This window comes from Priapulus caudatus, unplaced genomic scaffold, assembly GCF_000485595.1.
Source record: "Priapulus caudatus unplaced genomic scaffold, Priapulus_caudatus-5.0.1 Scaffold465, whole genome shotgun sequence".
In the NCBI taxonomy this organism is placed as follows: Eukaryota; Metazoa; Priapulida; class Priapulimorpha; order Priapulimorphida; family Priapulidae; genus Priapulus; species Priapulus caudatus.
The window spans coordinates 115,763-128,262 of record NW_014577526.1 but is presented as its reverse complement, the minus strand read 5'-3'; the positions used below and the strand labels follow the sequence as shown (position 1 = coordinate 128,262).

General features: G+C 47.2%; 2 protein-coding genes across 2 annotated transcripts in view; both read left to right on the top strand.

The window, feature by feature from the left end:
• Window positions 1-7,149, top strand: part of LOC106810701 (myomegalin-like) — an 8,808-nt gene extending 1,659 nt beyond the window's left edge. The window contains exons 3-7 of the mRNA XM_014814136.1: window positions 227-396; window positions 1,998-2,159; window positions 2,524-2,613; window positions 4,445-4,493; window positions 5,169-7,149. Coding sequence (XP_014669622.1) covers window positions 227-396; window positions 1,998-2,159; window positions 2,524-2,613; window positions 4,445-4,493; window positions 5,169-5,236 — 539 coding nt within the window. The 3' untranslated portion in view covers window positions 5,237-7,149. The remainder of the gene's footprint in view (window positions 1-226; window positions 397-1,997; window positions 2,160-2,523; window positions 2,614-4,444; window positions 4,494-5,168) is intronic.
• Window positions 7,150-9,832: 2,683 nt separating this feature from the next.
• LOC106810707 (fibrinogen C domain-containing protein 1-like) overlaps window positions 9,833-12,500 on the top strand; it is a 5,578-nt gene continuing 2,910 nt past the window's right edge. The window contains exons 1-2 of the mRNA XM_014814141.1: window positions 9,833-11,079; window positions 12,096-12,291. Of these exons, the coding sequence (XP_014669627.1) occupies window positions 10,684-11,079; window positions 12,096-12,291 (592 nt within the window). The 5' untranslated portion in view covers window positions 9,833-10,683. The remainder of the gene's footprint in view (window positions 11,080-12,095; window positions 12,292-12,500) is intronic.

The window sequence follows — 12,500 nt, the reverse complement described above, 5'->3', positions numbered from 1 at the left end:
AATCTATTAGAGATGCGTAAGTGCAATTTCACTAACAGATTCGCTTATCACTCCACATCATCATCATCATAATAATATCATATACATTACCTACCATGATATCATTGATTATTACTACCACTTCGCTAATCCCCCCACCCCCCCGCCCCTCCACGAAACTCTCGGAGGAGAGATGGCAGCGGCTAGTCGCTACGGTAACCGCTCCGCCGCATCTCTCGCTGCGCAGATTCGTCGTTGATCTCGGTGAACTCGGCGCACCGGCTGCTGTACGCCATCGCTAAGATCGAGGACTACGACCTCGTCGCGAAGCAGACGGGCGAGAGCCGCGTCATACTGAGCGGCATCGAGGCGCGGCTGAAGGAACGCATGAAGCTGCTCATGCCCAAGGACTACAAGGTACGATCGGTCTGTCGGCGTGGCGCGGGTGCACGCGTGTGTGTCCCGCATCGATGCTACGCGCAGGCGCGGCTGTTGCTTATTCTGCTTTTGTTTCTTCTGTTTCTTGTTGTTCTCCGTTTTCTTCTTCTTCGACTTGTGTTTTTTCTGCTCTTTGTTTTCCTTCCCATTCTTCATCGTCGTGATCTTTTCCTTTTTGTTGTTGTTGTTCGTCCTCTTCTTATTAGCTCATCTGACGTAGTCAGATGCAGCTTGTAGAATCGCATGATCGTGCGTGCGTCCGTCCAGGCATCCGTGCGTCCGTTCGTCAACAGTTGGGCACAAATCTTAACCGCTCGACATACGGTCACGATATTCGGGACATCGGGGGGGGATCGTGAAAAGGACTCGGGATGACAAATTTGGGGGTCAGGGTCAAAGGTCAAGATGTGTCAACGGAGGGGAAATATTTCCCCTTTAACTTAAGGTATAGGAGGTAATACGCAATTGCGGCACAAATCTGAATTGGTTCGACCTATGCTCTTAATATTCGGTGTATAGTGTGATGGGCAAGAAACCCATCACCAGTGCGAAATTGGAGGTCACAGGTCAAAGGGCAGTGGGGGAAAGGTCAGATATCAGACATTTGCTGAGGACATGGCCTAATGGACAGAGTGAAAAACTTTTTCGTTTCAGCGCTGACGTCACCTAGCATTTTTATCACTTTATTGAAAGGACCATGAAATGTGCTTTCCACTGACGTGTGAAGAGTAAGTGTCTGATAACCCTTTGACCCTCAAGAGGAGGGTTAAACATGGATTCATGAACTGCCTCAATGACGTCACAGTGTTGTCATATTCATGGCACATCCATAATCTAGAAACCCAATAAGCCTGGATAGCCAAACACGTAGAGCACGGCCGTCACAGCTGAAAGGTCGTTGGATCGAATCCCATCTGATTTTTTATTATTTACCTGTTTTCTGTATTTTTCTATCTTTATCCATTTAACTATTTTTTTCCAATTAATGCAAATATTTACATGATTTATTTACAACAATTTAATAACAACATAATTTTTACAACAATTAATTGTTGTTGTTTTTTAATAGGGTTAGGGTTAATGTCACAATGCACCATAAAACAGGAGTTTCAGGCACGCGATTTGTATTAACCAATGGGATTTGGGAGGTATGCAGAATGCAGAAGGTTGCTGAAATGATGTGTACGCAACTGCATATCTGCATATCTGCGCCTAACAAAGGTGTCACTACACATGACTTAAATGTTACGTTTATAACCGTAGCAACAGACCTCAGATGAGCCCAGACGCTCTGCGGCTCTTGTTCTTCTTCCTTTTCTTCTTCTTCTTTTTCTTCTTCTTTTCCTTCTGATTCTTCGTCATTGTCATCTTCTTTTCCTACCTCCTGTTATTGTTGTTGTTATTCTTCTTATTCCCCTTCCCCTTCTTCGTCGTTGTCTTCGTCTTCTTCTAATTCTTCTCCTTATTCTTCGACTGATCACCGAGCGCACGCGTGTAACTACGTTTGAGACCAGCACTCGAGCGAGCGTACGCGCGTACGACTGTCTTGGGTTTCGTTCTCGCTTCTTCGCGCCGCACAGAGCCTGGAGTTCATCACGCTGAAGGGCATCTCGATCAGCGTGTCTCAGCTCGCGCACTACCTCGGCGAGTGCAACAACCGCCTGCGACTCTTCTGGACGACGGAGCTGCCGTCGCGCGAACTCGGCGGCGAGCCGCCCTACCACCGCATACTAGCCGACGAGGTGAGTGGCGCCCTCGCGCGGGCGGCGCGCACGGTCGCGGCGCCCCCTGGGTTCGTGCTGCATGTTTGCGCGTCGATCAGGATGATCGCTGCGTGCGGGTTTTTGTTTTATCTTGTGATGAGCGTGAGATGTGCGTAAGCGGGGGTTGGTTGTTCGCGACTTGTGCGTTGTTATGTTATTTTCTATTCGTGTTCACCGTTTAGTATTTCTCCGTGTCATAGTATACTGCGGTGTTTCGCTACTGCAGTCAATGATGCGTCTTTCGGTGGAGTGCGGAGAGTCTGTGACGACGTCGCTTGAAGTCGTGCGTCGATGTTGCGCTGGTTGTACACGTATCGATGCTCACATCTCGTTTTCGTTGCAGAACATGAGTCTGAGAGATACGATAAACAAGCAGAGTCACAAGCTGTCCTCCCAGGAGAAGCTGCTGGGCAACGCTCTCGGAAAGCTTGAGGTGCGGTCTGCGTGTCTGCGTCTCTCTACTTGTGTTTACAAAAATCTCTCCGTATCCATTATAGGAATCCTGTTGCTACTGATCTTGTCGGTGCCGTGAATCTTTCCAGCAACATAAAGCTCTACCCGTGTAGTATTAGTCCTTTGCTTCTGGCCATAATAAAAATATTGTTTGTTTGCGCTCACCCGACCGAACCGCCAAAAAGGAACCGACTCAACAAATTTTATTGATCTTTTTTTTTTTGCTTTTTTTATTGTTGTTTATTTTATTCTTTTGTCGGTACTTTATTTTTTGTACGCAGCACAACCATTCTTCATCATAGGTGTTTTCTCTCCAGCAGCCCCGCGGATGTTGTCGCCATGCTGCTTTTTTTGTTAGACGTCTTCTTCAAAAGCCTCCTTCCTTCCCCAACTTTTTCGGCTTGGTTGGGTTGGGGGCAACCAATTTTTTTTTAATTGTGGCCTTACTGTCTCCGGTAGAGCGAAGGGCTACATGGGTAGAGCTAAGCTACATAATGCACTCTATTTTATTAATATTATATGATGCCTATGTGCCAGGTAATAGGTCTATCTGCCGATATGCCATTACCGATACTTGGATCGATGTTCCTATGTCGTAAATCACGTTCGTAACTTTCCATCGCCCAGTGAATTATTCAACGCTTTATACGGCCTTCTTGTTTGCACGTCGTTCGTTCCCGTTCGCTGACCAAGCTCCCTAGGTGGCGCCGCTGTTTGCAGCGCCGCGATCGGCAGCCACATCCATCATGGATCGCTCATCGGCGTCTGTGAGCGTCGTTTCGCTGCTGTAGAGGGTTTGTAGTGTTGGCAGGTTGCCAGCAGGTGTATCCGTGCATGCGCTCACTTGTTATGTGATAACCACCGTTGATTTTTAGGGGGAATAGGCTAGTGGGCTTTTACACGTTTTGGCCAGTGAAGACTGGGATATTTCTGCTCCTAGCATGCGCTGTCCGGTTTCGTTTCACGAACGCCACATTCGTTTTTTGGCTCGGTTATATTTTGAGTTTGAAAGCTCGCGTTCCTGCCCCCACGTACATCCGCTCAGCCATCACTCTGCAGCTACAGCTGCCGCAAGCGCCAATTTTAAATGACCAAAACCAAATGGTCGAGGCGAACCACAGAACAGTACGTGATCTGTGTGGATTGTCTGCACTGACTAATTATGCGACTGCCCTCACAGACGCAGTTTCGAAGAAGAGAGGTGGTGCAATTTCTGAGCAATGCAGCCCGATTTGTCGCGCACACAGTAACATGCTGTGTTGCGTAACTTCTCGGCCGACGCCCACCGACGCCGCACTAGCGTTGTTGAAACACGCTTCGATCTCTTGGGGGTAGAAGCAATTAGTAGATGCCCTTGGCTGTCTCCCCGCGTCGCTACCGCTGCGCGGCCGATCGAGCGGCATACGGCGCGTTTGTTTGGGACGAATCCGTCTGATCGAGATCATGTGATCCTGATCCGACCAAACAAACGCAAAACTCACTTTCACCGGTTCACGTTTTTCTGTGACCTATCACGGGATGGTTCATAACAAAGAACAAGCTGTGATTGGCTGAGGCGCGGGCCGCCATATTGGATCCCGTTCGAATCCGCCTCACTAGCAGGGTCGGGTTCGGTGGATCGAGATCAAGTGATCCGACCAAACAAACAGTCAGATCAACGAATCCATCGGATCGAGATCCGTGGATCCGACCAAACAAACGCGCCTATAAGTCGCTGCACATGTGCTGGCAGGAACGCACGCTTTCTCGTTTGCCGCTACGCATTTATTTATTTCGTTATTTTACACACTGTGTTCTTTGTGCCCACACAGGCGAGCACGCGTGTCAAGGCTGGGATGGAGGAGGCCATTATCAAGCAACGTAAGTCTTCGCCGTGGCTGCGCTCACTGCGGCTTCGCTCCGCCCGGCTGTCCTGTAACCGCGTTAATATGTATCAACCCTCTCTTGGTCTCCACCTCGTATAACCATGTCCTCGCTCTGTCAACTCTAATGCACCCACCTATACAGCCCCTCTGTTTCTCTCTCTCTCTCTCTCTCTGATCATTTTACAGCTTTTATTGGTAGGCGTAGTAATTCGTTTTGGAGCAGATATCTCTGTCGATCGCGATCAAGCGTTGCCGCTGCTGCTGCTATTCACTAGTTACTTCTGTCGAGTAAAAACACTGGGGGGTGGTAATTGTTTTTATGTACGTGTAACTTTTACTGTCAGAATAAAAAGAGTCGACGTGAATATACTGACACTCTACCAGCGTAGTTTATTTTAGTATGAAAGCTGTGTGACCCTGTGTTGCACATGCAAACCAAACCCACGCTTCTTGTAATCGAAATCCTAGTTCCATGATAAGCTGCCTCGCACACCAGATCTTCAAACTAATTGTGTTCATGATGCCGGGACTCACTGTACAGTGGGTTGTCTAACGAATCAATTACCACGTTGATGCGTGTATCTCTGCATCCCCGTGTCACTCTGACCCACATTAATTCGCTCTCTGCATTAGAATAGGATTATTAACGCATTGCTTGTTACGTTTTCAGTGACAAAGACGCACAAAGTTCTGAAAAAGGCAAAAAGCAATTTGGAGTACCGTTCCCAGCCATCCTAGGAGTCCAGTCATGCGATCCAATCTACAAAGTACCAGCTGTAGTTTTATCAGTTGTAGCAGCCTGGTTGCAGGAATGTTTATCAGTTGTAGCAGCCTGGTCGCAGAAATGTTTATCAGTTGTAGCAGCCTGGTTGCAGAAATGTTTATTAGTTGTAGCAGCCTGGTCGCAGAAATGTTTATCAGTTGTAGCAGTCTGGTTGCAGAAGTGTTTATCAGTTGCAGCAGCCTGGTTGCCTGAAAGTTTTATCAGTTGTTGCAGTCTGGTTGCAGAAATGTTTATCAGTTGCAGCAGCCTGGTTGCAGAAATGTTTATCAGTTGCAGCAGCCTGGTTGCAGAATTGTTTATCAGTTGCAGCAGCCTGGTTGCAGAATTGTTTATCAGTTGCAGCAGCCTGGTTGCAGAATTGTTTATCAGTTGCAGAAGCCTGGTCGCAGCACCGTGCCGTATTTCTGTCCTCAGGAACAAATCGGTCGCTGCCTCTAACAGGAGTGACAAGTCTTCCTTCCTACGTGTTGTCACGGCCTAGCCATTGTGCCTCTTGTTTGGTAGGGGGCGCCACTGCTGTACACTTCTCGGGTCGCCCCTAGCAACTGGTGTCCTGTATTGCGCAGCCGATCATTTTAAAAGAAAAGCAACGTTTAATGTAATACATATATTAACGTTTAACAGTTTAATTTGTGTGCTTGTGAGTTCGAGAGTGCACGTGTGTGTGCAAATTTGTATGCATGCGTGCGTGTATGCATGCGTGCGTGTGTTCGTATAGATGTGAGCACGGTGGTGATTCGTGCGTGCGTTCGTGCGTGCGTGCGTGCGTGCGTTCATCCGTATGTTCATACTATGTATGTTCACGTCAGTGAATTTTTAACTAATTATTTCTATATTTCTTTAACGTTTTCTTCGTTATTCTTCGTTCTGTATGCTACGTGTGTTTCATTAGTAACCCCTAATTTCCACCCGCGAGAGTGAGATTGAGAGAGAGAGAGAGAGAGAGAGAGAGAGAGTATATAAGGCGCTATTGTTTGTTAGCTGCTGGCTCGTAGAGTTGCTGCTGCGTTTGCGGTGACCAGGACACCTCCAGCCTGTAGTGTTTTTTTCTATGTTTGGTGATATTCCCTAAATTGCTCGGTTTATCCAGATTTTATATATATATATAAGGTTTACATGTTTGTTGTGACAAGCCACATTAGTTCTTACGTTTCATTCAGTCTTAGCGGTTGATATTAATCAGAGGACGTGTAGTGTGTAACTGATTTGGGGGGTGGGGTGCTATGCGTTTGTGGGTACCGTACATATTGGGAGGGTGTGGGGGTATATTATACTCAGCACGTGCCAAAGACCACGCGGGGTCGGTTGGTTATCTCACGGTCTCTCTCGCTGCACACAGGATAGGTTTTCTTTCCTATTGCACTCCAGTGTCGAGGCCTCCTAGTTTTCTATGCAGTCATTCATTCATTGTATTCTCGTGTAAATATTAGTGGCTACTAGCTAGATTAGAGTACCGAAATGGGAGCATGATGATGATATGTATATATATATATATGTGTGTGTGTATAATATATATATATATATATATATACATACATACATACATACATATATATATATAAGCGCCAGTAGCTTTCGTGTGTCACTCGTGAACTCTCCTTGCTCCATGCACGCATCATTTGATATGACGTTGTGAGAAGCACGTGTGTAGGCGTGAGGTTTTGTTAGCTTACGAAAGACAACGGTAAGTGTTTAATGTGAAAGTAACGAATGATGTACACGAAAGGCTGCGAATTGTAGCAAAATTAGTTTTACTGTACGAATGCAGCGTGTTCGCCTTCTAACATTAGACTGTATGTATAGACATTGAAAATGTGTGATTGTCTGCCAATAAATATATCACTACCTTTCACTTGTTACGAATAAAGTCCGCTGTTCCACGTTTCTTTCGTCTGTGACTCTTTGTGGAGCTCGGTTCATCCACGACGGTATAAATGGGTGGTGGCATAACGTTATTATATCATACGTTTACTTATATTACGGATACAATGCTACGTTTCAGTGTGGGAACGTCGGCAAGTTCTGTTATCACGCGAAAATACGATTAATGGGTGCCTACGGCAATCAATAATTTTCCGTCAAAACCAGAAACAAGTGAGTGTTATTCGCAGCATAACAGGTTTATCTCACGCGAACATGTTGGCGCCCTTTCTCTGGCATCTCTTGGATTGTGTTTTATGTGTATATTTTATTGAAGCGTGATATCCTGGTTTACCTCACCACATGCTAGCCTGTAATAAGTGCATTATGGTACCGATGCAAATATTATTGTCAGTGCACCTATTTATTAATAAAACAAACTTTTACAAAGTAATCATACCGGTTTAATGCAAGGCACAGATAATACAGGATGTTAGCATGCAACGTGACATTAGATATCGTGGGAAAGAGGCTTGGTGGTAAACAACGGGGTGGGGTGACCATGATTCTTACTTTATCAATCCAGTGTTAGAGTAACTAATTGTTAAGCACGTACAATTACCAACCTAAGAGGTATTGGTATGGTTCAGGACACGTGACCTTTCAACATCAAATAATTCTACTGATTACCAATACCAACGAATTAATTTAATACCGTAACTACAGGGCTATGTATATATATATAATTGATAGTGTTGAGTCTCTTATAATCTCGTAGTCGGTGTTTCGTGAAATTGAACGAATCTATCTTTCAATCTACCTAACTATATATCTTTCTATCTATCTATCTATCTGTCTGGCTGGCTAGCTAGCTATCTATCTATCCAGCTACCTATCTAACTATCCACCCAGTTATCTATCTACCTATCCATCTATCTACCTATCCTTCTATCTACCTATCCATCTATCTACCTATACATCTATATACCTATCCATCTATCTACCTATCCATCTACCTACCTATCCATCTATTTACCTATCTATTTATCTACCTATCCATCTATCTACCTATCCATCTCTCTACCTATCCATCTATCTACCTATCCATCTATCTACCTATCCATCCATATCTACATATCCATCTATATTATCAGTATAGTGAACAAACAATTTGTTTTCATTTACTCCAGCTATTCTATATATATATATATATATATATATATATATATATATATATGATTATAAATATGACAAGTGTTGCACGGTGCACGGAGTTATTGCCCATGTTGGCCTTTTCCTGGCGTGAACAGTCGTATGGAAGACAGAACCACCGCATTAAAACCAACACCGCCAGCGGCGATGTGCCACGGTCAATCACCCTGTCGGTGACCACGCCCACTACGACTCCGTCCATGTTAACCTTTCATCCTCCCGTGCCCGTCTGTCTGCCGGCTAGCGAACTAAGCACGATGGTATTGTGAGCAACCTCTTCCTGCGTGTTTTTCCGGTTCCGGTGGCAGAAATTGCGCGCGTCCATGCATACACACGGTCGCAAGTTTTTAAATCGTAGGATGGCGACTGAAGGATAGGACGGTAACTGATGGTGGCGTAGGATGGTGACTGATTAGGGTTAGGGTTAGGGTTAGGGGCAGGGTATTAAAGCACGAATAACTTATCAATCTTCAGTCGCCATCCTACGATTTAAATACTCGCCACCCAGTCAGAGAGTGCGTGAAGGTGTCGACTGCTGTTTGTTTACGTACAATGGTCACGTGGCTCACACGTCAGATTTACTCACGAGCTACGAGACCGGGGTTCTTAAACTCCTCTGCACTTGCGCTTGATCAATTGCTTGTCAATCTAGTAAACGTGTCTGTGATATAATATACCTAGGGGAGGTATATATTGTGTGTGTGTGTTGTTGTCTGTGTGTGTGTGTGGTGTGTCGTTGTGTGTGATGTGTGGCGTCTGTGCGTGCGTGGCGTGGCGTGCGTGCTGCAGTGTGTGTGTGTGTGTGTGTGTGTGTGTGTGGTGTGTGTGTGTGTAACGTGTGTAGCGTGTGTGGTGTGGTGTGTGTGTGTGTGTGTGTGTGTTAGTTGTACGTTGTATGTGTGTGTGTTGTGTGTGTGTGTGTGTGTGTGGTCGTGTGTGTTGTGTGTGTGTGTGTGTGTGGTTGTGTTACCTTTTTAATCTTTATATATATATATATATATATATTCCCTAATATGATCTAACGTTATCTCTTGTTGTGCGTGCGTAGATGCGTAGATGATTGGGTGTGATTGTATGTGTGTGCGTGCGTGCGTGCGTACGTGCGTGCGCTTGTGCGCATGCGTTTTTGATGGTGATGGGTTATGGCTGGCGTAACAATATAATATATAAAGGAGGATTATTAATCACCGCAAATCAACGTCAACTAACTATAGTTCGCCGACCGTGAGAATTCGTCCGTATCGCTATACACATCGTACGAATCGTTACGACTAATACCCGTCCTAATGCTATACATTTCTATATAATTCTATGTGTAGAAAATCCCCCGAATATACGACGTGGAAGATCGTGACACGCGGGCGTGTGAAAGATAGATGAACCAATGAGACGAAAGCGCTGATCATGCGCCTGAGGCGTAGTGAGAGAACGAGTCTATCGTCTGTGCGGCCAACGTGCGTAGCAGACGAAAGCACGCCGACTCTGTCTTAAGACTCACGTGAATCATGTCATGCGCATCATCACATGACACGTGAAAGTGAGTGTGTGATCGTATGCTGTTTGTTCGCGTATGTGCGCACGCGAACGAGCGAGCAAAAGAGAGTGAAAAAGGTGCGCGCGCGAGTGAGAGAGAATATATACTGTATAGAAAGAGAGGGAAAGCGAGAGAGACAGGCGAGAGATACAGGAAAAATAACGAAAGCGCGCGTACGAAAGAGAGAGCGCGCGAGAGAGAGGAAGCGAGAGAGTATTATACATATTTGTATTTCGTCTCGCGCCCTTACGTGTGTAACGGTAGCCAGCGATGTGCGTTTCCGCTTATTAAGCAGCATCTGAACCGTAAGTGACCTCGACCGTGACCCTACCTGTCTACGGAGCCCGAAGTTCGTTAGTAAGGACGGGAGAAACTTGCCAGCCAGCGTGCTCATGGCAAGATCGAGCTCAGCCACGCGTGGTAACTCGTTGGCGGAACATTGCGAGTGACGATCGTGCTGCCATATATTTGGATATTAATACCATATATTGTCCTGCTGATGTTGTTAGCTCGCACGATCTCTACCTCACTTCTGCGGCGGGAAATCGTGTCGAAGCACAGCTGCATGCATGCATGCATACGTCATCTGAGACGGCCATCAGCTCTCGAGTCGTCCTGTCTGCACGCACGCGCCTGATAGTCGATCAGCTGTCGTTTAAAAACGGCCCGCGTCTGCCGGCGCGTGACGTCACGCTAGCGGGCAGCGACACGCGCTGGTGCGGGCGTAGTAGACACGTAACGTGACGACGACGACGACGACGACGACGACGACGGCGGCGGCAGCAGCTAGCCACGATGCGTGTGCCGACGTGCGCCCTCCTGCTGCTGTGCACTCTGCACTGTCGGCACGCACCCAGCGTGCGTGCGCAGACGAGCTTCACGGACACGACGTTCCCGACGTCGACGACGGAGACGTCAGATCTGACGACGGAGCAAATCAGCCATCCGCCGCCGATCAAGATCGTCGAGGAGACGGTGGAGACGGTGACGGTGAACACGGAAGAGGAGGAGACGACCGTCGGAGGAGGTCAGTGTGACGGACAGCTGCCCTACACGGAATCAGACGCCGCATACCTGGAGACGCTGATAGCGATGGACACCACCGATCTGCTGCAGTCGCTCAAGTCACAGCTGATACTGTGTCACAACTACCGCCAGCTGGAGCAGATCTTCTTCGTCATCGATAAGCTGGTGAGTATCGATGACATCAATCGTTGATCTTAGAATCTGCTTCGCCGTGATCGATTTACGCGACCGTTGCGATGATCTCGTCTCTCATCTCGCGGCATTTCGCGTGAATGCAAATATATATCAAGAGTACATAATAGAGATGTACTATTATGTACTATTATGTACTATGTGTACTATTATGTATTATGTACTATTATGTCTCTGTTATGTACTATTGATATATATATATATATATATAGTTTATACTTTCCCTAGCCGTTGCATGGTAGAGCGTTGACCTTCGTGTATTGTGATCACATCTGAGGCAACGTGGTTCTATTGCGCTCCGCTGTTATTGGAATGGCGATAGACTGGTACAGGAATGCTTCTTGCCCCCCACCCTTTACTACTGACCCGAGGGGGCGAGCAGCAAAATAGACAGCACGACGTCGACATCTATTGTCTTTGGCGTCTTTGTAAATGAGCGTGCCCTTCCATCAGCGCAAACGCATAAATACACGACAAACACGGACATACACATCGCACAGGCGCGCACGCACGCACGCACGCACACACGCACGCATACACGCACACGCGCACACACGCGCGCACTCAAACACTCACACGCGCGCATGCACGCATATCCCAACGTAAGCACGCACCATACATACAGGTGCACGCACGCACGCACGCACGCACGCACGCACGCACGACGCACATTCATGCACGCACGCACGCACCCACAAGATATATTATAAGTTCGTCTTTGTTTGACGGGTGCGTGCTGTATAAAATTATCATTCCATACGTGCACATCTATACTATGGATCCCTACGTGTCCTGTTATTATCATATAGCAACTATACTTGGCTAAACGAGTCGCCACGCGATATTTGAGCGTGCGGTATGTTGTCAGTAACGTAAAGTAATCGTGATAAGATAAGTTGTAAGATAAGTTGAAGCGAGTCTGTGCTTCACGGGGGCTGAGGAGACAGAACCTCGGGCGTATACGTCGTACGAACGCGCGTGCTTTGCAGTTGTTCCGGCTGCGAACGCAGACGTTCCACAAGTACATTCTAGTCGAGGGTAGCTGTCAGCGGTTCTTCGGGTGTAAGGACGACCTACGGCAAGGTGTCGGCCGCTCGTTCGGCAATGACGACGACACTCCGACCATTCTCTCCCGCACGATCGATGGCAACCGTGTCGGCGGCAACCCCGGCCAGTCGATTAGAGGTACGTTGCGCTGCGGCCCGTTGTCAGTAACAAAATGAGTCCAAAGAAACCACGACGGCGACACACACACACACACACACACGCACACGCACACGCACACGCACACGCACACGCACACGCACACGCACACGCACACGCACACGCACACGCACACGCACACACACACACACACACTCTCTACACACACACACACACACACACACACACAC